Here is a 24494-nt window from a genome sequence, read left to right as displayed (position 1 = left end):
GCTAGCATACAAATAATCAAATATTTGCGAGAGTTAACAATGTAAGCATACAGTGTTAGATGCTAATACCATGCAAGAGTATGATGCTCCTCTGAAATGATTTCAACAGAAGTGTTAATGCAAACAATTGTAGCAGTGCATAATAAAATGCCTGTCCACTCAAAGATGAATATACAGCCCTCTAAGAACATACATACTCCTGATCATCTTGGGGGAAAACAGGTTCATAGTTGATTAAGTGAATCGATAACTATTAAAGGCTATCGAAGTTACACAAAAGGGATGAAATTATGAACAGGTCATGTGGTCCTTCTGACAACAAATTTTGAAAAGCATTCTGGAAACCTAAGTTAGAAAAATAGCCCTAGGTCATCAACTTTTCCACAGTAAAATGATTACCAAAATACACAGTTCTGATTGGCTTGAGCAATTGATTCAGAGTACTCAATGAAATTAATCACAATGTATGAAGAAGAACAAAAGAGCACCCAGTTTTTATTGGAATGCAACCAATCAATTGTTTGAGGTAACAAAAGCATAAACCTATTGTGCTTTCTGCAGAAATCACCTATGCAATTACATGCAATTGGATTATCCAAAGGCTGAATAGTAACGGCAATAATGGTTGAGTAATATTCCACACATGTTGGATGTGTCCATGGTTGGCATAAGCTATAGCCACAGGAGGAAATTCAGTTTCAAGCGCGCTATAAAGTAGACATCTAAGCCATCTTAAAGCTCCAAAACACTTAAAACTACCCAGAATAGCAGGTTGTGATATGTGAAGTGTAAACAAAGGCTATAGGGTACTGAAAACAAATGGCAAGCATATTGATGCCTGATCTCTCAATCTCCTATCCAAAGAGGCATAGACAGCACATGAGCAGCAAGGGAAAAGAGCTACATTTAACTCAACAAACAGCCAGCATATGTGTATCCCAATCGGTAAACTGTATTGTATCATAATTTTTTATAACAGAAGCAAAACATAGATGATTTCTCATCTGAACACAAGAGACTGCTTAAACAGCCATTAACAGAGAAAAAAGATCAACAAATCTTTATTTGCTTCTGTCTCTTGGATCGACGCATTGCTCTCAACAAGCCACTCAGATTGACACAAGGTAGCGCTGGAAAGGCATTACCTAGCAGGCGCTGCAGGGGAATTGACAACATTCCTGCGCACTACCCTGGGCCCTCCACTGCTGCCGTTTTCCTTGGATCGATTGCCATTGGCACCGTCGTCGGTGCCCACGACCAAATCCCGAAGCCCCATACTCAGGTCCTTCTCCCTCTTCTCCTTCTCCCTCTTCTTGGCCCTGGCCGTGGCGGCGGCGAGCGGCTCGAAGTGGTTGCCGTAGATGTACTCCGCAGAGTACCCGTCCTCGTCGTCGAAGAGCATGACGTGGCCGTGCCACTCCCAGACGCGGTACTCCCCGCCGGCCTCGTCGTGGAAGCCGACGCAGAGGTGGTGGTCGCCGACGGCCACGGACTGGCCCGAGTTGGGCTTGAGCTTCTCCTCGGCCTCCCCGGCCAGGACCATCCGCACGATCTCCTTCTCCAGCTTCGCCTCCTCCCTGGCCAGCATCCGCCGGCGCCTCGCCTCGCCGCCAGCGAGCCCGTCGTCCTCATCATCCTCCTCGTCGTCGTCGGACGCCCCGGCGGCGGCGGAGAGCGCGGCGAATTCGTTGAGGAGGAAGTCGTCGAGGTCCTGGGTGAGGAAGGAGTTGGTGTCGAGGAAGGGCGGGCGGAGCTGGACGCGGCTCATGAGGTTCTGGAGGAAGAGCGCGTCCACCGGCGAGGCGGAGGTGGCGCGGCCGTTGCCCGCCGCAGCGGCGGCGGCGGAGGCGGGGAGCGGCGCAGACGGCGGCGGCGAGGCCATGTTCGGCGCGGTAGGGTTTTGGGTTTGGGGTTGCGTGGGCTGGTTGCGGTCTTGCGGACGGCAGCTGGTGATGACCACGCGGACTGAGATATTGGGTGGGTGTGGATGGCGACGAGATATTTTTTTCTGGCACATGGGCTACCTCTTGTGTGGGCTGGGCTTGAGATTCTTTGACGGATATATATAGCCCATTCCAAACAGAAAGGCCCGGAACGACTTGAGGTCACGAAGAGATAAGCAGGACTCTAAATTGGTATACTTTCATGGCTGCCGGTCTGACACCTTTTGCTACCATTGCAATGCTAACATTTTATCTTCGTTTTCCTGCACCGTAATTTAATTTTCATTGACCTTCATGAATTGGGTTAAGAGGGGGGCGGAGAGTGAGAACGGATCACCTGACTGTTTCACTTCCAGAAAACGAGACTTTTATTTGTGTATTCTTATGATGAAGTTCCCCTGTGGTATTTGATGGAGTATAACTGAATGCTCATCTTTTCTCATTAGCCTAGACTTTTAGGTCGAAGTGTGTGAATTAATAATTCCAAAGTTCGTACCCATAAAAAATTGTATATGCACCAATCATGTTTCCAACAATCGCTTTCCCATCCATAGGAACAAGATCCAACAGCTGGGTCTATATAGGCACAACAACGTAACCCTTCTCTAAAACAAAGATTAGCAGTAGTTTCCAACAATCTTTTAACATTCACATTTTGGCGAGACGTCTACTGACCAACGACGTCCCACTTCACGCCACATGATATTCCTTTCTTGGCAACGTATGCTATGCAAACCATCTTCGTATGCAAACTATGAAAACTCTAATCTGGACCACCGGATCAAGGTCCAAGGGGCATGAGGAGGGAGGTAATTTTACAATTAACCGCCCGCCCTTGGATTAGGTAATCACACTTTTACAAATCTCCCCTCCCACTCCCCCTGCGTCCCCCTTGGATCTTGATCCGGTGGTTCAGATTGGAGTTTCCATAGTTTGCATACGAAGGTGGTTTGCATAGCATACGTTGCCTTCTCTTTTTTTTTTGCTATTCTCAGCACTCGAACTGAGCTACATTATCGATAAGCCGCCAAGTTGCACCATTAGTATAATTGGACTATCTACATGCAAGTGGGAAAAGCAAAACAAGATAGTCACTCAACCCCATCAAAAGAATCTCCAGATGAAAATGATGAGAAAAAAACAGACGTATATATTAACATATAATCCCTGAGTATATGAAAAGGGCAAAATCTGCAGAAAGTCAAAGCGTACTGTATATATATAAGTGTATAGAGAGAGCCTTCCCCCTTGAACACTAGAAATATCCTCATACATTTCTGAGAGAAAAAAACATGTATCCTGGACTTTCTAATGTTTCAAAGGTTGACCTCCGGGGTGGTTTAATGTGTAAATCGTGTAATTCAAAAATGTAACCGAGAAGATCAGTCTAATAATCCACGTTCTTAACGTAAGAAGTCAACTACTGCTACAGGGAATTCGACAGCCGAGAGCCCCAGCTTGGCGCGATCCGGCTCCTCCTCCAGCTCCGGCACGGCGTTCAGGTCGAGCGCAAGCTCGGCCGACGGCGCGGCCTTCTTGCCGCCGTCGTCTTCCGGCCCGATCCCGATCCCGCTGCCTAGGCTGAGGCCAAGCCCGAGGCCGGGGCTGGCGCCGTCCGCCTGATCGGCGGCCCGGTGGCGGCGCATGTGGCCGCCGAGCGCCTGGCCGATGGCGAACTCGAGCCCGCAGATGGAACAGCCGTGCACCTTGGGCCTGGGCGGCTCGGGTGCGGCGCCGTCGACGCCGCCGTCCGCCAGGCGGGGCTTCTTGTGGCTGGCCCGGTGCCCGCCGAGCGCCTGGAAGGACGGGAACTGGCGGTTGCAGGTCTTGCACTCGAACACCCGCTCCGGCGCCAAGGCCGGGTCCGGCGACGCGTGGTGCTGGTGGTGGCCCGAGAAGAGCAGCAGGAAGCGCGCGACGTCGGCGCCCTCGGGCAGCCAGATCATCTCCTCGGCCTGCTGCCTCGACCTCTTGCCGTACGCCATTGATTGTCGCCAAACGAGCAGCAGATCAAAGCTAGCTAGCGAAGACGAAGGACGGAAATGATCGGGCTGATTGGTTGCTCCCTCGGAAGCGTCTGAACGAGGAAAAGATGAGGAAGCTGCAGCCTATTTATAAGCCATAGCCAATGATCTTGAGAGAGAGGAGTCTACATGTACATGCGCCATGATGCGACTTGCAGTTGCAGCATAATTAATTAAGTTAATCGCTTGACTTGTGAAGCTAGCTCATAAACAAATCAAGTCAGATTTGCCCTTTGGGCTTTGGCAATCTAACTTAGCTAGCTTTTTATTCGTCAGTTTGGTTGGCCATGTCGTTATGGTGACGACACGCCGCGGCGCCCGATGGAGGAAAGAGCCGAGCTGTTGCGGCCAGCGGCGGCGCGGCGAAGCCGTTTTTGGTCGCGTTGTCACTTGTCAGATGCCGTTCGAGGAGATTGTCTTGACCCGGCCGTGCCCACGGTGGCAAATAACCGCAACTTGATCCTAGTAGTTACCAATGTCTACGTCTACTGAGACAAATGTGGTGTCGTTTTCATGATCTTTCGAGTTCCAGCTGAGCATCTACCTAGTAGCCTTTGTTTAACTGGCCGTTGGCAACCTTGGCAAGTTACCGGCCCCGCCGGGACTCTGGAAGCTCTGAAGAGCGAGGACTCGGAACTCATTCTGTCAGGACCAGCCTGACGCTACCTGCTGGCTTTCGGCGCGATGGGTTAGCTTGCCGGCATTCCTATCCTTTCTTCAGTCCACGTCATGCAGTTGTCATTGTTGCAGAGATCGAGTTGGGAGGCAGTAGGTAGTACCTCTATAGTCTACACCCTATTAGGTCAGTCTCTTAGGCTAGTCTCAATGGAGGTTTCATGGAGAGTTTTATGTCATTAAATACCATCAATTTTGCTGACATGGCAAGAAGAGAGAAGAATGGAGTTTTCATAGGATGTGAGGAGAGTTTCATCACCATAAAACTCATCTGGTACGTTTACCTAGTTCGCAGTCTAGATATCTGTGTCTATAAAACTCCCACTGAGACTGGCCTTAGGTGTCATCAGCACAGTTATCAAGACAGTAACTAGATAATCGAGACGGCCTCTCACATTCCAATTCCATGACACTCACCTTCCTCTCTCTCTTCATAATTAATATCCACAAATCTTCCATGACACTCCTACTGAGATTAAAATCCTCAAATCTGAGTTCAAAAAACCCCCCTCAAATCTGTAATTAATTAACCACGCATCTGTCCACCTAGCTCGATCAGATGCCTTAAGGCCTTGTTTGTTTCTAGAGACTTTTTTAAGTCTCTGTTACATTGAAAGAATCTTACTATTTTGGAGTATTAAATAAAATATGTTTATGAAATTTTTTAAACAATTGAGTTAATTCGCGAGACGAATCTAATGAGCCTAATTAATCCATAATTTGCTACAGTGATGTTACAGTAACCATCCGCTAATCATGGATTAATATACCTCATTATATTCGTCTCGCGGTTTAGCCCCAGGGTTCTGCAGTTAGTTTTATAATTAACTTTTATTTAATATTTTAAATACTAAAATTCTCTTAGATTTGACATGGACTAAAATTTAGCCCCTGGAACCAAACAACCCTAAGTCTTTCGGCGTTGAAATGGTCTGAAGAAGTCTCTCTGACAATGGCACTGCGAAGCACCGGCCCTAGTAGCTATCTCATAGTCACATCTGCATCTTCTACACACATGCTTGCGATTGCGATCAGAAGTTTCCTGTGCTCCATTTTCTTCCTAGCCAAAATACAGTTCTTCCACGACGTGGTTTGCACCATTATTCATTGGCAGTTGGTGCGGCACGAAGTCATGCATGATTCGGACGGCGTGTTGCCAACTTGCATTGCCGGGTGAATGAAGGAGTGCAATTCCTCTGAACACAAAGGGGAAAAGGATTGTCTATGTCATTCATTTCATACATAATATATACGCTCGACAACTGATAAGACACGCGATAAATTCCTAATAAAACCGCACTCTATTAAAATACAGTTCGATCATCACCGACTTCGCTTCCGATCGAAACAACATGATGATCAGAACAAAAAAAAGAAAGAAGATACAGTAGTAGTACAAAAGCTACTTCCGCACTCTATTATTTCAGTTTTTAAAAGCAAAAGGGGAGTGCTTATTGTTACATCTCACCCGTTGACATTGCTTGTGCAAGAACAATAGACTATACTAATAACACTGCTACACCGGGTGTCAAACAATAGATAATACTTGCTGTGTACGTACACACATATATATAGCTGCGCGGTTCTTATTCACACCACGTATACCGTATACGCGTATTCTCTGTACGACGAGATATAATAAAGGTTGAAGACTGAAGATTCGGTGCTTGGACTGCAACAGCATCCGGAGCAGCCATTGATCAGGCTTTAAGATTCAGACGACTTTCAACAGCAGTACTGCTAGAATATGGCGTGTGGACAGCGACAACAGCAGTAGTAGAGAGTGGGATACGCACGCGATGACGCCTTTCTCTAATAGATAATTCGGTATGCTAATAAGCTAGGCCACAAGTTGCTCAAGGCAGTTGGGAATTGGGAGCATTCCAGGGAGAGAAAAAATGCACAGCTTGTGCATTTCCGATACCCTCGTGTATGTACATACATGATTGGTTTGGATGATCTCTGGATAGTGCAAAGTGAGCGACTGTGAAAGAGATGTCTGTGAATGATAATAGGGTATGATAACGCAAACCATATATTTCTTTTTCCTTTTATTTTTTAAAATTGCAGTTATCCTATTTTCTAATAAACCAAACATCTATTTCCTATTTTCTAACAAAAGGAAATTGGCTTAACGTAATTCACGAATAATTTATTTTAATTAAATCAAGAAAATATGAAACTGACACTTACTTTTTTCTAAGATATCTCCTACTCCAAATAGAGAAAATAAAACACTAAGAAAAGAACGAATTATATTCGAATATGTAACTCCAAATAGAGCATTAACATATAGGTTAATTTTTAAAAGAAAATGAGCACTAGTTTTATAATTTTTCTAATTTAAAATAAATTAATTATGGATATTGTATTATATTTTTCTAATTTAAATAAATTAATTAGGGATCTTATAGATTAAATTGGAGTGTTTTTTTATTTCTAGAAAATGGAAAATCGACTAATTAACCACCTAAAGGATCAATTTTGCCCCGACTCAACAGTTTTATGGTACAAATAAAACTTTTTCCTATTTTTTCCCAGCAACGGTTGACATGTAATTGCGTGATCTGTTAGAACACAATCGTTGCTGCTCCGGCTACATTAATTAGATTCTGTTCGTGCTTGGACCAATTCAATCCGTTGCTGTGTCAGCCGTCAGCTATATGCACCGAACCGAGCGCTAAGGCCGAAGCCCTTTTGATCGATCGAGCTTGTCATGCTGCTGCGGTCACACACACACCCGACCTTCTCGATCCGATCCGACGGTACTGCTATAGCTTGATTTGGACCAAGCTAAGCTAAGATCCTCCTCTGATCATTGGATTATTATTGTTTATCATATGGCGAATTCTGTCTAAATCACAGCCACCTACATTCTACCGTCACGAAGACATTGCTGGATTTTGTACGTCGATTGCGTTGTTGTTTGGAAGGCCACAGGATCTTTGCGGTTTTTCCGTTCGCGTCCTGCAACTCGCGTCCCTGTTTCCGCCGCCGCATATATGGACACATGAGGCTGCTGATGGCGGATCGAGACGACGGCGAGCGCGGCGGTTTGACGGCGACTGCGCCTCGCCATCTCCTATCCTTGTACATCGCTCGACCTCGATTGCTTGCATATGCAGTTGCAGGACGCGAACGGATGCGCTTACGACGCGGCTGCGGCTATAGCTTTTTCGCCACCGCTTCGCGATCACATCGTAGCATCCAGACGTACAGCACGCCACAGCTTACGCGATGGGGGGGCTGCGCGCGGGGTAGCTTCATCATCCTTCGCCAATGGTCGGCGGGCTGTGATGCAGAAGCAGCCTTCTCAAAAAAGTTGGAATAGCGACGGACCTAGCGCTAGATTGTACGAACCTTGCGATTGCGAGGGCCTAGCAGGTTGCCGCCCAAATTGGAATGGTACTGTTTGCAATTTTTCACCGTAGATATTCCTGGGAAAAGATGACTGATGAAGAAGAGTTTCATTCAAACAAAAAGAAAGAAGAGTGATGTAGAAGAGTTTATTTCAAAAAAGAAAAAGAACTGATGAAGAAGAGGAAATAAAGTTTATTTACAAAACTATGTAACTTTTCGCGACGAATCTAATGACAATAATTAATCGATGATTGACTACTGCGATGCTACAGTAACTATTCTCTAATCGTGCGGTTAAAGACCTCATTAGCTTTGTTTCACAAAGTAGCGCAGGAGTTGTGGAATTAGTTTTGCAAACTGACTTTATTTAATACCTCTAATTAATAACCAAAGTTGTTACAGTTCCTAACATAGCACAAACCAAACAGGGCAAAAGTCTGTTCTCTATATGGGCTCCTGTGGCTGCACACTGCAGACGACGGCTATCTCATCTGGCTGTTCCTGAACCTGAACGGAAAGATACCTTTTCGTTTTCACCTCACGAGTTCGTGTTGCCCTAGCTATCCCGTTGACTATTCGTGCCATGATCGACGTGTCCGGCCGATCTAGCTAGCCACCATTTCTTTTTTCTAGCCACCATTTCCTCCAATCATCAGCTTCACCATTCAGGCCTGGCCAGAATCGGACGAATCGTATTCAGGGGACGGAGCACTAGTATATTTCTGTTTCAGTTTTCAGGTGCCAATCCTCACATGCATAATGCATTCGCAGTGTACAGGGAAAGTGCATGAGAGAGTTGACCTGACCAGCCCTCGAATTGCACCGCATTCTTTTTCCCTTTTCCAAGTCAGGTCAGCTTGCTAACTGCTACACCCAATCTGAAGCTAACTTGCGATCTCACTCGATTCTCAGAATATTATTCTTGCGCTTTGACTTTTGGGGCACAGCATTTTTCACGACGCATGCAGAACGACAGAATACTTTTCTGTCCGTTCATTATATTGTTGATTTCCACTCGGTCGGTTAGCTAGCCCTTGAGGAACACACAACACATTGTTCCTGTTGACCTTCTAGCTAGAACATGGCCCGGCCGGGACCAAGTTTGCAGTGAAGTCAACTCATCCAGCCGCGTAAACAACTGCTGCTTCCTAAGTCAAACATGTTCCCTTCCCTAGGAGTAGAGAGTGCGTATAATTGATCTAAGAAAAGAAACGCAACTGGCATCAAACCACTTCAGGTGTAGCTAAGCCTCATTCTGGCTGGACCTAGCTGCACTGCAATCCAGCAGTTATCTAGCGGCATTATTCAGTCAGAACCAACGTGCTGTGCAAAGTCAACAATGCTAGTTTTGCGCGAGTTCAAACTGCAAGCAGCAGATATCATTGAGTTGTCTGGTTCATCGACAGCGACTGAAGTAGTAGAAGCGGTGTAGAAACGCATGCTCCCGTGACGTCTCTTGCAACTTGCAAGAATGGTCGGTGAGCCATTCCTCCACAGAAGTGAATCGTGCTCTGTCGCTGACCTTTGCATAATTCATTAGTTTGGAATAGAATTCCTTGCAACTACCATTCCTATTTGGTAATTAACAATTGCCATATCTCTGTGTCGATAATTTGTTTTTTAAAGAATGGTTTCCTTTGTATATAGTCCTAGCTACAAGGTACTTTGACTTGATTGTTTCTTATGATGCATAATTCATTAGTTTGGAATAGAATTCCTTGCAACTACCATTCCTATTTGGTAATTAACAATTGCCATATCTCTGTGTCGATAGTTTATTTTTTAAAGAATGGTTGCCTTCGGATATAGTCCTACAAGGTACTACTTTGATTTGATTGTTTCTTATGAAATCATGGCCAAGTTAAGTTTTTTTTTATGAGAGAGGAATGATCAAACTCAGCTGAACGGTCCTAGCTTATGGACTCACCTGACTTTCGTAATGGGCTTATTGTTCATCGGAACACAAGCAACCTTCGGAACTGTGCCTAAAGTTTAGTTGGGCTTAGGCCCATGATGAGGCCCAACACATACACGCGCCCCCACTGCCCCGAAGACACGTGTCCAAACAGGGTCACTCCCGGACGGCAGACACCCTTGGTCCCACAGTCCCAGCTGGTGTACACTCCCTAGTCCACACTGCGAATTCAAATTTCTCCGCAACGGAAACAACGCGGCCTTCCCCACGTCTCCTTTCCCCAACCCCCACCTGACCACACAATCCCTCCCAAATCGCCAACCAAAATCCGCCCCAAAACCTCGCGATTCCCTCAAGGTATTCCTCGGATCGGAGCGTCGCGGGTGTCGCCGGCGGCATGGCGCAGACGCCGAACCCCAGCAGGAGGTCGTTGGCCGGCCCGGCGCCGATGCCCTTCCTCACGCCGCGGCCGGAGCGGCGGCACCTCGAGATGAGGTGGGCGGACGGGGGGTTCCAAAGCGCCGTGCGCCGCAGCGGCGTGGGCGCCGTTGCCGGCAACGGTGGTGGTTGGGGTGGAGGCGACGGGGATCGCGAGGTGAACGTACAGGTCGTGCTCCGGTGCAGGTGAGTTACTCGGGACTCTGCAGAAATGGTTTTATCTGGTAGTGGCGTAGTGCTAAACTGCTAGTTGGATACTGAGCACGAATGGATCGGGCGGATTGCCTACTTCTCCTGCTCGAGTTCTAGCGGGCGAGTTACTAGTACCTGCTATTCCTATAAAAAAAAGAAGAAAGAGAAGTACTCGCTATACTCGAGCAGAAGAAGTGAGCAATCCGTTTGCATAACCGTTGCTGATGTGTTCGTCCGACTTGTAGGCGAGGATGAGCAGAGAGCGAATGTGCAGAGCGCCATCTCTTGTAATGACCCAAAGAGGGAGGTCACAGTTCTGCATAGCCTCTTCAAGCAAGCAGACAAAACGTTTACTTTTGACAAGGTAAAGCCTCTATGGACACCAATGTGATTTTTTTATTGTATGATATATGATTGTAGAGGTGAACAGTTCTACTGCTTATTGGTTTTGTTACCGAAATAAAAACAAAATCTTACACATGTAATAAGATTTAAACAGAAATTTTTTATTATGATTGATATTTGCTTACCACCATTGTTCTTGGATATGTGGTGGTTCTTCTATCCCAGGTGTTTGGACCGAAATCTCAGCAGAGGTCGGTATATGACCATGCCGTTGCACCTATTGTGAACGATGCCCTCGAAGGCTATAACTGCACTGTCTTCGCCTTTGGACAGACTGGAACAGGAAAAACATATACCATGGAGGGAGAGATGAGACAGAAGGTACACAGAATAATGATATTTGGACATCATTATGAAAACAGGAATTACCTTGTAACTGCTGAATAATTTGTTTTATGTAATATATTAGGTCAGTGAACTGCCGGATACTGCTGGTGTCATCCCTAGAGCAGTGCGCCATATCTTTGATATACTCGAAGCAAGAAAGGCTGATTATAGCATGAAGGTAACCTTTCTAGAGCTCTATAATGAAGATATAACAGACCTATTGGCTTTGGAGGACCAGAGCAGATTCCCTGAAGATAGACAGAAGAGGCATATAACTCTTATGGAAGATGGCAAAGGCGGGGCAGTCATAAGAGGGCTTGAAGAGATTGTTGTCTACACTCCTAGAGATATATATAGCCTTTTAGAACGTGGATCAGCTAGAAGACGCACTGCTGACACTGCATTAAACAAGCAAAGCAGGTTCTTGATCTTGATCATTCTGTCTCCACCTTTTGGTACAGAGGTCGTTGTCTGTTTGGGGCTAAGCTCTCTGCATTCTGTTCTTGCAGCCGATCACATGCTGTTTTTTCTATAAACATCCATGTCAAAGAAACAACTGTAGGTAATGAGGAACTCATGAAGTGTGGGAGGATGAACCTTGTAGACTTGGCAGGATCAGAGAATATAGCTCGATCAGGCGTAAGAGAGGTAATTATTTTCCATTGCCATTTGCCAATCATTAGCAATTACATTATCTGTTAGCGTGTTATATCTTGTCCAGTTTGGTAATTGGGTTTAATTGATGTATCCATCTTGCCTAACTTCTTCTATCAAATCACTTTGTCATGGTACATTATGTGCTAGAACATGATTTAATTATAAATAGGTGGATTGAACAATGAGACTTCAACTTAGTACCATCACACATAAGTTGCCATACTATAGGGGTGTCAATGGGTGACCCTTAGGGGCACCTCCAACCCTCTTTACTTCAAAATTTTGTACTTCTTCTCCAAAATGATATTCCATTTTGGAAAACTAGTACAATATTTTGAACTAAAGAGGGTTGGAGGTGCCCCTAAGGGTCACCCATTGGCACCCCTACCATACTATGCAAGGACGATATGGGGGTTCTTGATTAAATGTCATCAACAAATTGGCTGATGTTTTCCAACTCAGTGGTCTTTGTGATGCTGGGGGGGTTATAGGTTTCCATGGACACTAAAGGAATTAATTCAGTTCAGTTATATTGCATAATCCAGGAGTAGCGATCTGTATCGGGAACCTTACATTGCCAGTAAAATAGAGTGTTTTCCCTTTTCTATCTTACTCAAGAGCTTTGATACGATATGCTGAAGGAGGGAGAGGGCAAATATGAAATCCTAGAAGACGAATATAGGACTCTAGAGGACGAATATGAAACCCTAGAAGATGAATATAAAGTTATTTGTACATACAATCTTACTGTGGCTCTATCTTAGCAATTAGCATTCCAAAATTATATTCTTTTGGCATGCCAGTCCTGTTTGAAGTCATGATTTCTAGCATGCTAATAGGGTAGAGCAAGAGAAGCCGGAGAAATGAATAAGAGCTTATTAACTCTGGGGCGTGTCATCACGGCACTTGTGGAGCATTCTGTTCATGTGCCATACAGGTTATACAGCTGTGCTTACTTTTGATTTGTATGATCATTGGTAGTTTACTTAATGTGCATGGAAGTAATGCATATTTCATTTACTTTTATCAGGGATAGTAAGCTCACAAGACTGCTAAGAGAATCATTAGGAGGGAAAGCCAAAACATGCATCATAGCAACAGTGTCTCCATCTGTTCATTCCCTGGAAGAAACACTGGTTACGCTTGATTATGCTTCTCGTGCTAAAAGCATAAGAAATAAGCCTGAGGTGCAACTTCTATTCATGCATGTGGTTTGAAACTTTAAATTTACTTGATACCTTTCTTACCAACTTAACAACAATTGCAGCCAAATCAAAAAACATGTAAATCTGTTATGCTCAAGGACATCTACCAAGAAATGGAAAGAATGAAACAAGGTTCAACCTTTTCCTCTAGATTTTCCTACATCCGTACATTATTGGATCTCACAAGTATATTTTCACTTGTCAGATGTCAAAGCTGCAAGGGAAAAGAATGGAATCTATATCCCTCATGAAAGGTTTGTCCTAGATGAAGCAGAAAAAAAGGTATAAGTACAAGTGCACAATACCTCCATCACCAAAGCCTTCAGATTTTCATTAAATATAATTCTTATGGGACTCCTGTATTTTTTTTAATATTCTAACAGCATTGACTATTTATCGCAGTCAATGAGGGAAAAAATGGAACATTTGGAGCTCAGTCTTGAAAAGCAGAACAAAGTATACCTATTCGCAATTCTGATGTAGTTGTATTTTTCCTCCACTAAATCAAGGTTGAACTGACTCATATTCTTATGGTGATGTGTTAGGAAGTTGAAAAATTCCAAGGCTTGTACCTAGCAGAGCAGGAACGCCGGTTGGATTTTGAAAATCAGAACAAAGATTTGAAGGTAAAGCACTTTGGAGAAGCTTATTTTCCTTTTTTTCGAATAATAAATACTTCCTTTTCATTTGCTTAGATTTCTTAGGGTACTCACATTTTGTACATATCCTTAGGTAAATCTTGAAAGCTGGAAGGGAAAGTTTCTAGATTTTCAAGAAGCTCATTGTAGAACTAACATGTTGCTGAGGGAGAAGGACTTCATAATCTCAAACTTACTTTGTTCTGGTAAATTTTGTTTGTATTACAAGTAATCAAGATAATTTCTAACTCGAAGAGATTAATATATGCAATACTCTTCAATCAATGGTCATTACTCTTTGTGTTGTCCATCACGTTGTATAGAAAACTCAATTCTGGAACGTGCAAAGGATATGCGCAACAATTTGGAAAATGCATCTGGAGATATTACTGTACTTTTGAATAAACTAGGTAAAAATTTACTGTAACTTAATTTAATCCATTTTGTTGATTCTTTGTACTGATTGTTCTTGTCTTTCACAATCATCTATAGTAACTTAATCCGTTTTGCTGTTTCTTTGTACTGATTGTTCTTGTCTTTCACAATCATTTATAGAAAGGCAAGCAAAAACTGAAGCTGCAAACGAAGGCTTGTTATCAAGTTTTCGGGATGAATTGGATCACAGTCTTCGAATTCTGCATGACAGAGTAGTTGGATCAGTTTGTGAACACCTTAAACTTCTAGAGTCTACGAATGAACAAACAAAGTCATACTTTTTAGCTAAAACTGAGGTGCCACTCTTGAAATGCTTTACTTTTCAATGACTACCATCCCTCTCCTAGTACATTAAAATAGCTGCAACGTACAATTGCTTACAGTCAGCAAATCAATTGGAGAGAAGAATTGAAAAGGCCAAAAATATGTATGTCTCTGGGGTCCAATGCATGAAGGAGCTTGCTGATACCCTGAGACAGCAATCTATCATAGACGCTGAGCAGATGAGGCTTAGCATATCTACTCATGCAACTACTGTCGACAATGTATGAAATAACAGAAACTTTCATATCAGTATCTAAAGCAAAAAAAAGTAATGCTGAATGCAGTCTAATTATTTTCTATATATGAACAATAACAGTTTCTAGCAACGATGATTTCGGAAGCTGAACAAATTCTGGATGATGTTCTGAAATCTACTTCAGAGCTCAAGGAACTTTTAGCCTTTTCTGCAGAACTACAACAGACTGTATGTCTCCTTGATCTTGTTAGTTCATGTGCCTGTATGGAACATATTTAGTTGATGCAGCAAAAGCAACCCATCGGATGTTTTTATTTTCAGGGATTGAAAAGAAGTCTTACTTCTGCACAAGCCATGTCAAAGACATCAATTGATTTCTTCAAAAATATCAGGATACATGTGGCTCGGCTCATCAAACTTATGGAGCAGAATCAAATAGAAAGGTCCTCAAAGCTTCTTGAATTTGAGAATGAGTTTAAGGTAGTTAATTTTGGTATATGTGGTTCTATACATTTCATTTATGAACAAACTCTCCGATGACGCACTTCCTTTTGATAGGAAATTTGTGTTAAAGATGAGCAAGCTGCTATGAACAAGATTGCTGCGATTTTATCAGGGTTGACTGCCAAGAAAACTACAATGGTCAGATAGTTTATTGCATGAGCAAATAAAATGGCCTTAATATGACTTCAGGTTTTACTAATGTATCTGTTAACAGGTTTCAGCATATGTGGAGCAGCTGAATGAGAGATACAGTGAAGAGCAGAAACACCTAAATTTGGAGCTTTGCAACCTACAGCAGAGTTCTGATAATGGCAAAGATGAGTTGGTGGCTTATGTTGGAGTAGTAGAGAGCCAGTTCCAGGAGGATATGTCATCGCATGCTAAATTAAATGATCAAATGGAAGGCATCTTGCACCAATGGTAGCCATCTCACCTGCTAGCCTCAAACATAGAGCAATTTGAATCAGCTATTCACTCTTGAAGTGCTTTTATTTCCATGAATTGTTATGATGAAGAGGCACTGTCCATTGCAGCTTGAAGAAAGGTGGCCACTCTGCATCTTACTGGTCACATACACAATCATCTTTGCACGATCTTTGTAAGAGATCAATCATGGAGGCTGATGATTTTATCGAGTAAGTTGTAATCATGTTCAGTAAAACTTATCTTTCATTGGTATTCTGAGCATTTGTTTAGGGCTTTTGCAGATCTCATACTTGTTTCTGGTTTGCAGAGAAAGAAGAAACAAAAATGAAAATATTTTCCAAGAAAAGCTGATGTCTTCTGCACGGAATGATGCAGAGTTTAATGCCATTACATCTGATGTGTTGACTTCTTCAAAGAGTAACACGACTAACCTTTATAATAAATTTGTTGCCCAAAAGATGTCACTTTCCTTATGTTGGCTGTACTCATTTCCAGATTCCCTCTTATTGGATCATGAAATTAGAAAGATGATAGAAAGTGTCTCCACCACTTCCTCGGATCATCTGGAATTGCTGAATGAAAAACACAGTGAAGGCACAGAGTCTATAAGAAACATTTCAAGTAACTGTCTTGAGAAGGATTACATGGTAAGCTCTGCACGTTTGTTTAGAGCAAGTTGCAATGAGGACATATAAGATAGCACAACAAGTATCTTTTGATGAAGTTTAGCCAAACGAAACTGTACTACTGTTGTCTGCCTGAAAGTGGCAAATCCCTCATTGCAACAGAACTGTATCTTTGTATGAGCATGTTTAAAGTTTCAATTGATGAATTGAATATTGCTCAATGCAAACAACCTTTTATATCACTGACACTTGATTATTTATAGCCATTGACTTAGCTGCTGTTCACCCATCAGGCTAATAGTCCGATTCGGCACCGTCCACGGGAACTACTGACCAATGCAAACAGCTTGGAAGCAATTGAAGACCTAAGAACTTCTGTTCCAGATCTCGTGGCGAAGTTCAGGTCGGAGAACAAGCTGGATGAAATTGACAAGGGGAAGCAATTCTCAGATCAAAGGACACGCACTTCAAGAAGCCCTCTGATGCCTGTCAATCAGTACGTTGAGTGAAGAACGTAGCAAATTGTATAATACTCAAGTGTTGGAAAGATGGCAAGATATCTTGCCAATTTGTCACCTTATTTTATCATCATGCCTCAGCTGCTGCTGTGTGCAATGATTCTGATTAGAGTATCAGAAGGCCAAAACGATTTGTTTTCTCTTTCTGAAATATTATCCAAATGAGTGTGATTTTCTTAGTCTTATCCATTATCCTTTCCAAGATTTCTTATCAATCCTCATTCAGAAAAGAAAAAACTGATCAATGCTGTGAAGGCTTCGTGTCCAAGGAAAGTTGCATGCAATGTTCAATTTTTTGTCATTCCTGACACATAATACATGGCAAGTCCAAAACCATTACCATTAAAAGGTTTGCTAGCATGGTATGTATCTCGAGGATCCGCCTATTCCTTTTGTAGCGTGCTTTCCATTTTTTGAACGCAAGATATTGCAATACTTCTCATGCCCTGTTTCAGATTCTGTGGAGGATCGTGGGAGAGGGTGATATGGAGAACGGTGCAGACCAACTGAAGAAAGAGGGGACTCAGGGGAGAGGGAAAGAATAAGATGCAGAACAGCGGAGAGGAGCAGAGTCTCGTGAGCCAAGATAATGGTTTGTCGATCAGCGATACAGAGGTCCGTTCCTCACTTCCTCTCTTTACTTGTTCCAGCATTTCTTCTCTCTATTCTTTCTTTCTCTTTCACTCGCTCGCAAAGTTGCCCTGTTCACATTTATTCGCTCAAATTGTGTTTTAGAAAACGATAAGTGATTAAATATGCCTTGATGCATTGAGATAAAATTTAGATATATTGTACATTGTAGTCGTCAAAAATTTTTGTGGCTGGATAGATTCAATTTAGATGCTTTACTCTTTGTCGAGATATAAAGATAATGACAACTTGTATATATTTCTATAGATTTTGGATTGTTGGATAAATTTTGTGGTACAACTTGTATATAAAGATAATGGATATTTCGCCAACAAGATCAACGTACTAAAACTGCAAACCGTCTGCAAAGTTCCCCATGAATTTTGCTTTCAAGAAATGTATGAATTTGACATACGCAAAAGCATCTCTTGCACATGAATGTTCATGGTACTAACAAGCAGTGGCGGAGCTGGGATTTTAGAGTTGGGTATTCCCATCTCAAACAAAAAAGTCTAGTCCAAAACTATATAAAATAGTTTATAGGTAAAAGTTATACAAAAAGACTAATCACAAACATGTCATGTACTTATAAATGGTCACAATGTGGTCAATTGATTGTATTAGAATATTTCGATAGCTAAGAAAAGCATGTGTATATGTTTGATGTATATTTGGTTTGGTGTAGAAAAGTTGGGTATTCCTATGAATACCTAGGCATCAATGTGGCTCCGCCACTGCTAACAAGGCATGACAGAGATGGCATTGGCAGAGATGTGTCCGGAGTCGATTAAAAAGCTTTGCCCTTGCCCGTCCTCTCTTGCAGGGGCGCGGCGTTTTGGAGGAAGAGCTCAGCTGGGCCAGATTGGAGAGGCAGAAGGTCCTCGCCTTGTCCGCGGAGGCTGACGAAGCCATCTGGCATCTGGCCGCACTTGCCCGGCGAACCATGCAAGAAAGGGACGAGGCGAGGAACCAGGCGAGGATGCTGCTCGCGGGGTTCCAGGCGAGGAACGCCCAGACGATGATGCCTCCCCGAACACCATGCTCCAGGTCCAGGGTTGCAGGGCCTGGAGCGTTCGCCGCCACCGGCTACGGCCAGAGCCAGGCCCTTGCTCCCACCGCGTTCGGGCCTCCCGGCAACGCGGCGATGCAGGGGCACTACGCCCGGGCCGGAGCCGGGTTCTGCGTCGCATCATCCTCCACCGGCTTCGGCCACACCAGCCTCGCCTCGCCGCTGGACGCGTACGCCGCTCACCCAGCTCTGCACTGCTTCGCTTCCTCGAGCCAGGATCACTTCGACCCTGACATGTTCCTGGTGGACGTCGCGGAACCGCCGCAAGATGCCGTTCCGGCGGCTGCGGGCTCCAGCCAGGAGGGAGGCTCCGGCGCGTATGGTCAGATCGCCGAGCCGAGGCCGTTGCAATGGAAAGGAAAATCAGCAGCTCAAGATGCTGTCCTTCGTGCTGCTGCAGGCCATGGCCATGGCCATGCTCCCTAGTTTCTAGGTCGGGCTCTGTGCACTGCTCACATGATCAAGTTTGTTCAGCAGGTTGTTAGTACTTATCACGCGGTTGGACTTCACTCTTGGATTTCGAGTTCTCATCGTCTTGGGATGGGATGACGGCCGCGGAGGCCGCCGCCATGGTGCTCGCCGACGGCAGTGGCACGGGCCTCTCCTCCGGGAGGAGAGGGGAGGGGAGGAGGGGCTGGAAGGCCTCGTCGGCCATGGTGTTCTCGTCCATGCTGCTGCCGATGTGTCGTTGCTGATCGATCAGCCAAGTCCGTTGCTGGAACTGAGAGATGGGTCGTTGCAAAACCGATGCACCATCAATGCAGGTGTGGGTGTGGCCGGCATTGTGCAGCACGGTCTGTCCTCCTCCAGCCCGGCGTCGCCCACCACCGCAGCGCCATTGTCGCCGGCAGCAGTGTTCATCCTGCCGCGCGTTCTCCTCCGCCATCGTTGACCGTTCCATCGGTCACCAAATCACCACCGGACGGGGGACTACGGGTGGGACGAGGATCTCCTCGACGATCAATCATCTTAGGTCTGAGTGTCCATATAAGGGACAGTTTTGGTCGGGACTCGGCTTATGGGCGAATACCGAATAGTCAGTCCATCATACCTGGTTCTGGTTCCTATCTCTGACGGAGCAAGCCAATTCCAATGCCAAAGGATACCCTTCCCTTAACAACCCAAGCAGTGTATCCGTTTTGAGTTGAACTGAGTAAATTTTCGAATACGAATTTTAGTTCGAATTATCCGTTTTGTATTCGAACCTGAGAAGATTCGGATTCGTATTAGAATTGATCAAAATGCTATCCGGATTTGAATCCATCCCCACACTTTTTTTTTAAAGATTATCCATCCCCACACCTAAATAGTTAAATCATAGTAATTCATCTGGTCCATGTGCCTGACTTGCTCGTGTTCGGCCCACGAAAGCATTCAACACACGGGCCCCGCACAGCCCGCTTTAGCGGTGGTGGGAGCCCACCACCGCTCCTCTCTCTCGTGCTCACCGTCGCCCCTCATCTCTTCCCATCCTTCCCCGAATCCCCGTCAAAGCAAATCTAGGGTTCCAAGTGAGCGAAGCCGTACCTCCGCCGGCGGATCCCCTGAACCCTGCCGGACTTGGAGCCGAGTCGACGCGCGGGCGAAGATGCCGCAGCGGCACTCGAAGAACAACAACGACCTCGCCTTCTTCACGTACGAGGAGAAGCGGAAGCTCGGGTACGGCACGCAGCGGGAGCGCCTGGGGAAGGACTCCATCAAGCCCTTCGACGCCTGCTGCCTCTGCCTCAAGCCGCTCATCGACCCGCTCTGCTGCCCCAAGGGACACGCCTTCTGCAAGGAGTGCATCCTCGAGTGCCTCCTCGCCCAGAAGAAGGACATCAAGCGGTAGGTGGCCACACTGCACAGCTTACCTCAATGGGCTGTTGATTGCTCACTTGCTTTACGGAGTTTCGAGACGTAGTTGGTTGGGGAGGGAGGAGGCGTTGCAGCGTATTTGCGAGAAGAATTGTCAAGCTAGTATATCAGTGCCCCAAGGCGCAGGTGGCTGATAGTTTTGTGAGGATATTAAGCTAAGCGCACCCATGAATTTTAGGCCTGAAGTGTCTCAGCCGAAGTTAGATTTGGTTTTGCAAGCCCACACTTGTGTATAGGATAAAATTGGCTTTCCTGGATCTGTACTGTGTGTTTAATCGGACTCTTGTATGTACGTAGTGCAGTTCAGCACCAACATTTGACCCTAGTGATTTGTCTGTGTCTGTGAATATATGTTTGTTCAAGTTTACCAATAATCGTATTCATCAACCACTGATCATCAGACTAATTCCCATCTTGTAGTTGCCTTTCCTAGAATTTCCGTTGATGTTCATGATAGACGCCAAAATGCTGTAGCTGGCCCTAAACTATCTGCATTATAATTGAGCTACTGAGCAGAATACTGAATATTTTACTCTTGTTATTCCAGCAAGCTAGCAGCTCATGAGGCCCAGAAAAAGCAAGAGAAGGAAGAGGAAGACGAGAAGCTGATGCTGCAGAAGGCTAAGGAGTTGGACGCCTTTGATCAGCAGAATCATGGAGCTGTTCCCCAGTACCATGATCGCAGTGGCTCCCAAGACAAGAATGGGTTTCATGGAGCGAACAGTGTGAAGGTTACTTCCTTCGAGGAGGAAGCTCTCCGTAATATGAAGGCATTCTGGCTCCCTTCAGCTACTCCTGAAGCTACGGTCAAGGTAGATGCCCCCTCCACCAACACAGTCTGCCCCGAGGGGCAGGAGAAGCTTAAGTTGAAATCGCTCTTCCCAATCTCGTTCACTGAAGAAAATGCTGACCAGAAGAGCAAGAAGTCAGTGGAAAAGAGCTACATGTGCCCTAGTTGCAAGTCAACCCTCACAAACACCATGTCCTTGGTGGCGATCAGCACCTGTGGCCATGTCTTCTGCAAGAAGTGCTCTGACAAGTTTCTAGTGAAGGATAAAGTTTGCTTGGAGTGTAACAAACCAATTAAGGAGAGGAATCTGGTTGCTTTGGAGAAAGGTGGAACCGGATTTGCTGCGCATGATGAATGCTTGGAGGCAAGGGATTTCAAGTATTTGGGGAGTGGTTCTGGGTTAGGGTTAGTGAAACCAGCTCCGAAGACTTAGTAGCCTTCAATAGTTGTAGCAGCTGTTGTATATTGCTTATCATGGTCTCATCAAATTATGTAACCTGAAAATTTTGTTTCCTGGTATCCATATGTCTGTATTTGCAACAGCTGATGTTCTTTAACGACATCAATCTGATATGCCTGTCTTGTAGCGTTGCTAAATTTGTGAAATCGCAGCTGATATATTATGATGTAGCTACTCCGCTTTCACTTGCTGCTTGCATGTTAGATCAGAAACATCTCATCTCTTGTCTCCTGATGCTATTGAGATTGTTAACTTTTTTTTTAAAAAAAATTAATGAATATTAATTCTCAACCCTGGAAAACGAGCAGGAACAGGCCAAGTCATCAGCTATCTATCAGAAGGGCTGTTGGATGGTCCATTTTTGTCGGTCAGCGCTCTTGGATGGCCCATTTTTGTCAGTCAGTGCTCAGTACAAGACAAGGGGCAAAAGTGATGAAATGAGGATAATGAAAATGCAGACTTGGCTGCCTTGGCTTCCAGCCACACACCCAATACTGGAAAAGCCAGCCCGGTCCAGCTACTATGGATAACTGATGCTGGGATACAAGCGTCAGAGAACACTTCCTCGAGCTCAGTGCTATCCTAAACTACTGAAGAAATGGCAAGCCTGCAGAATCTGATTTGCTCCGTATCTAAACAAGTAATTGCTCGAGCCACGTCTCATTGTTTTCTAGAATTTATTTATTTCCCCTGCCTGTTTTGAGGAGTTAACATCTTGAACATGATGCTGATTTTCAGCTGGTTGCGCCAAATTTTGCGGTGACTGCCAAACTGAATGGGGCTTCTCACTCTGTTGTCCCAGCAAGCTCAAGCGGAGCATCTTCGCATGAAAAGAGTAATGCCCCCTTTTTGTAGTTTTTCTCAATTCATCCGATGGTCCACAGAGTTGTGTTTACAATACATCTCCCCACTTGTATAGATGTCACGAAAAGGCAGTTAGCTTTGCTTGGTGCTGGAGCATTAGCCACCGGCCTACTGAAGACAAGCTCCGCATTTGCTGAAGGTAATGGCCGTCTTTCAGGATCAGTGTATATGATATCCTCATTCCTCAATCTCTCAAGCAGACTTTGTGGTTCTTTGATTCGACATTAACTGGAGTTATTCCTAGTTTCCAGAAGTACCTAAGAATTACAAGTCTTACGTGGATGCAAAAGATGGATATTCGTATCTTTATCCAGCCGAGTGGAGGGTAGGTTGCCATATGATTCCTTTATGGTGTAGACTCAAATGCCAACGAACTTTTCCCCTGTACGAAAATTTTCATAATTCCTTTGCTTGGTTGTTTCTTGTTAGGATTTCGACTTCTTGGGTCATGATTCAGCATTCAAAGATCGTAATCTGGCTCTTCAGTGTGTCCGTGTGGGGTTTATTCCTACTGATAAAACAGATATTCGCGACCTAGGACCAATGGATGAGGTGGGTTTATATATATATATATATATTTCCTATTATGTATTGTTTGTTTTGATTAGTCATAGAAGATAGACATAAATACTTTGAAAACCCTGCACCTGAAGCACTGAAAAATCACTCTTGCTGATCTGATGAACATTTTTCACATCATACCAGGCCATCTTCAATTTGGTAAACAACGTTTACGCTGCCCCAAATCAAAAACCGTCGATCTATGACATGCAAGAGGTTTGCCGTCTGTTCATTGTCCATGCAATCAACATTTCTTACTCGTCCACAGAGTTGCTAATTTTATCGGATGCTCTATATTTGCCCAAGCGCCTGAGCAGAAACTCTGATGAGTAATTTATGCGCTGCTTTATATGCACTGTTCTATTGCGGTGCGGCTCGGTGTTCAGTTGATCCTACTGTTTTTGCAGCGCACGGTGGACGGCAAGAACTACTGGACGTTCGAGTACGATCTGGAGGCTCCGGGCTACGGCGTATCCGCGTTCGCGACAGTCGCCATTGGAAACGGTAGGAAGCTACTGAAGCACAGATTAATAAGCAATACTAGTAGTCTGAAAAAAAAAAGGAGATGAACCTCTGTTCTTCTACCAGGTCGGTACTACACGCTGATCGTGACCGCGAACGAACGCCGGTGGAGCAGGCTCCGGAACAGGCTCAAAGTCGTCGCGGACTCTTTCAAGATCTCCGACCTGACCGCGTGACCGCCAGCGTTCTCGTTAACTGTAATGGACGGTCTCATTCAGTCATGGTATATATACTTACGCGCGCCATAATCGTGCGTGTTTTATTTGCTGAAAGATAAAACGTCGAATATTGATTTGCTACCGTTTCGTGGCGTCCAAAATTGTATGTACGGTGAAACAGCACGCAATCAGTGCAGGGCTATGCCAGCGTTAAAACACCGAAATGAATCGACGAAAAGGGAAACAAGGATTTGAGTATTTGCCACTACGTTTTCTCACGAACTGACTGTAGGGAGATTGAGCACAAATCCCAGATACAGATAATTTGAAATTCGAAACAGGGAACAAGAAAAGACTGCTCATGCCGCTGTTGCATACAAATTCGGTGGATTGCGGTGCTGCAGCTACTCATGCCACTGTTGGGTACAACGGACTCTTCACGATCCAACATTTCTTTTATACTTTTAGTTCAAAATTATATAAGATAAAGAGAATGTATCATATACAAACCGTACAAACTTCAATCCGAACTACCGGACCAATATCAAGGGGGTGGGCAGAGAGTGGGAGGAAGAAAAGCCCAACCCTTGGATTGTCTAGACTAAAATTTGAAGCCCCAAGTGATGAGTGACACGGTAAACTTGGATAAATGATTTAGTTCAAAATTTCATCAAAAATCAACGAGCGACTGTCCTATACTAATAACATCTAAACAGCTCTATGGCATCAACAACAATTCGAGCCAAATTTACCCAGCCAAAGGCTTTTGATCACG

The 24494-nt window shown here is 44.6% G+C and overlaps 6 protein-coding genes across 6 annotated transcripts; 4 read left to right on the top strand and 2 right to left on the bottom strand.

Annotated features, from left to right (window-relative positions):
- Positions 1 to 882: 882 nt before the first annotated feature.
- LOC120652800 lies at positions 883 to 1961 on the bottom strand. The gene has a single exon (XM_039930726.1). It carries the CDS (start codon positions 1880 to 1882, stop codon positions 1142 to 1144), a length of 741 nt encoding a protein of 246 aa, XP_039786660.1. The 5' UTR covers positions 1883 to 1961; the 3' UTR covers positions 883 to 1141.
- Positions 1962 to 3139: 1178 nt separating this feature from the next.
- LOC120648837 (zinc finger protein ZAT11-like) lies at positions 3140 to 4121 on the bottom strand. Its single transcript, XM_039925485.1, has one exon. The coding sequence runs from the start codon at positions 3926 to 3928 to the stop codon at positions 3347 to 3349; it is 582 nt and encodes a 193-aa protein (XP_039781419.1). The 5' UTR covers positions 3929 to 4121; the 3' UTR covers positions 3140 to 3346.
- A 6193-nt stretch (positions 4122 to 10314) lies between these two features.
- LOC120648184 (kinesin-like protein KIN-5B) lies at positions 10315 to 16987 on the top strand. The gene is made up of 23 exons (XM_039924922.1): positions 10315 to 10489; positions 10793 to 10911; positions 11118 to 11273; positions 11362 to 11699; positions 11789 to 11927; positions 12776 to 12873; positions 12967 to 13123; positions 13204 to 13273; positions 13347 to 13423; positions 13544 to 13597; positions 13687 to 13767; positions 13874 to 13985; positions 14103 to 14189; positions 14335 to 14510; positions 14598 to 14759; positions 14855 to 14962; positions 15056 to 15214; positions 15293 to 15376; positions 15453 to 15658; positions 15772 to 15873; positions 15972 to 16081; positions 16160 to 16311; positions 16584 to 16987. Exons 1-23 carry the CDS (start codon positions 10315 to 10317, stop codon positions 16797 to 16799), a joined length of 3138 nt encoding a protein of 1045 aa, XP_039780856.1. The 3' UTR covers positions 16800 to 16987.
- A 161-nt stretch (positions 16988 to 17148) lies between these two features.
- On the top strand, positions 17149 to 18998 carry LOC120652799. The gene is made up of 2 exons (XM_039930725.1): positions 17149 to 17423; positions 18262 to 18998. The coding sequence occupies exons 1-2, from the start codon at positions 17355 to 17357 to the stop codon at positions 18931 to 18933; spliced, it is 741 nt and encodes a 246-aa protein (XP_039786659.1). The 5' UTR covers positions 17149 to 17354; the 3' UTR covers positions 18934 to 18998.
- A 911-nt stretch (positions 18999 to 19909) lies between these two features.
- LOC120652798 (E3 ubiquitin-protein ligase CSU1-like) lies at positions 19910 to 21784 on the top strand. Its single transcript, XM_039930724.1, has 2 exons — positions 19910 to 20334; positions 20912 to 21784. Exons 1-2 carry the CDS (start codon positions 20096 to 20098, stop codon positions 21585 to 21587), a joined length of 915 nt encoding a protein of 304 aa, XP_039786658.1. The 5' UTR covers positions 19910 to 20095; the 3' UTR covers positions 21588 to 21784.
- A 281-nt stretch (positions 21785 to 22065) lies between these two features.
- LOC120652796 (photosynthetic NDH subunit of lumenal location 1, chloroplastic-like) lies at positions 22066 to 23984 on the top strand. Its single transcript, XM_039930723.1, has 8 exons — positions 22066 to 22254; positions 22353 to 22449; positions 22534 to 22617; positions 22730 to 22803; positions 22908 to 23030; positions 23184 to 23255; positions 23447 to 23543; positions 23628 to 23984. Exons 1-8 carry the CDS (start codon positions 22213 to 22215, stop codon positions 23735 to 23737), a joined length of 699 nt encoding a protein of 232 aa, XP_039786657.1. The 5' UTR covers positions 22066 to 22212; the 3' UTR covers positions 23738 to 23984.
- The last annotated feature ends 510 nt before the right edge of the window (positions 23985 to 24494 follow it).

Source organism: Panicum virgatum, chromosome 9K, assembly GCF_016808335.1.
Source record: "Panicum virgatum strain AP13 chromosome 9K, P.virgatum_v5, whole genome shotgun sequence".
NCBI classification, from domain to species: Eukaryota; Viridiplantae; Streptophyta; class Magnoliopsida; order Poales; family Poaceae; genus Panicum; species Panicum virgatum.
Note: the sequence above shows the minus strand (reverse complement) of the source record. Positions and strands in the feature narration are given on the sequence as shown.

Excerpts from the sequence above, each read along its gene's own strand:
- LOC120652800 (XM_039930726.1), bottom strand. The coding sequence starts at position 1,882 with ATGGCCTCGCCGCCGCCGTCTGCGCCGCTCCCCGCCTCCGCCGCCGCC.
- LOC120648837 (XM_039925485.1), bottom strand. The coding sequence starts at position 3,928 with ATGGCGTACGGCAAGAGGTCGAGGCAGCAGGCCGAGGAGATGATCTGG.
- LOC120648184 (XM_039924922.1), top strand. The coding sequence starts at position 10,315 with ATGGCGCAGACGCCGAACCCCAGCAGGAGGTCGTTGGCCGGCCCGGCG. Across the intron at positions 11,700-11,788 it reads GCATTAAACAAGCAAAGCAG|CCGATCACATGCTGTTTTTT; the intron begins GTTCTTGATCTT and ends CTGTTCTTGCAG. Across the intron at positions 15,659-15,771 it reads GAAGGCATCTTGCACCAATG|CTTGAAGAAAGGTGGCCACT; the intron begins GTAGCCATCTCA and ends TGTCCATTGCAG.
- LOC120652799 (XM_039930725.1), top strand. The coding sequence starts at position 17,355 with ATGCAGAACAGCGGAGAGGAGCAGAGTCTCGTGAGCCAAGATAATGGT. Across the intron at positions 17,424-18,261 it reads TGTCGATCAGCGATACAGAG|GGGCGCGGCGTTTTGGAGGA; the intron begins GTCCGTTCCTCA and ends CCTCTCTTGCAG.
- LOC120652798 (XM_039930724.1), top strand. The coding sequence starts at position 20,096 with ATGCCGCAGCGGCACTCGAAGAACAACAACGACCTCGCCTTCTTCACG. Across the intron at positions 20,335-20,911 it reads CAGAAGAAGGACATCAAGCG|CAAGCTAGCAGCTCATGAGG; the intron begins GTAGGTGGCCAC and ends TTGTTATTCCAG.
- LOC120652796 (XM_039930723.1), top strand. The coding sequence starts at position 22,213 with ATGGCAAGCCTGCAGAATCTGATTTGCTCCGTATCTAAACAA. Across the intron at positions 22,450-22,533 it reads AGCATCTTCGCATGAAAAGA|ATGTCACGAAAAGGCAGTTA; the intron begins GTAATGCCCCCT and ends CCACTTGTATAG. Across the intron at positions 23,256-23,446 it reads CGATCTATGACATGCAAGAG|CGCACGGTGGACGGCAAGAA; the intron begins GTTTGCCGTCTG and ends CTGTTTTTGCAG.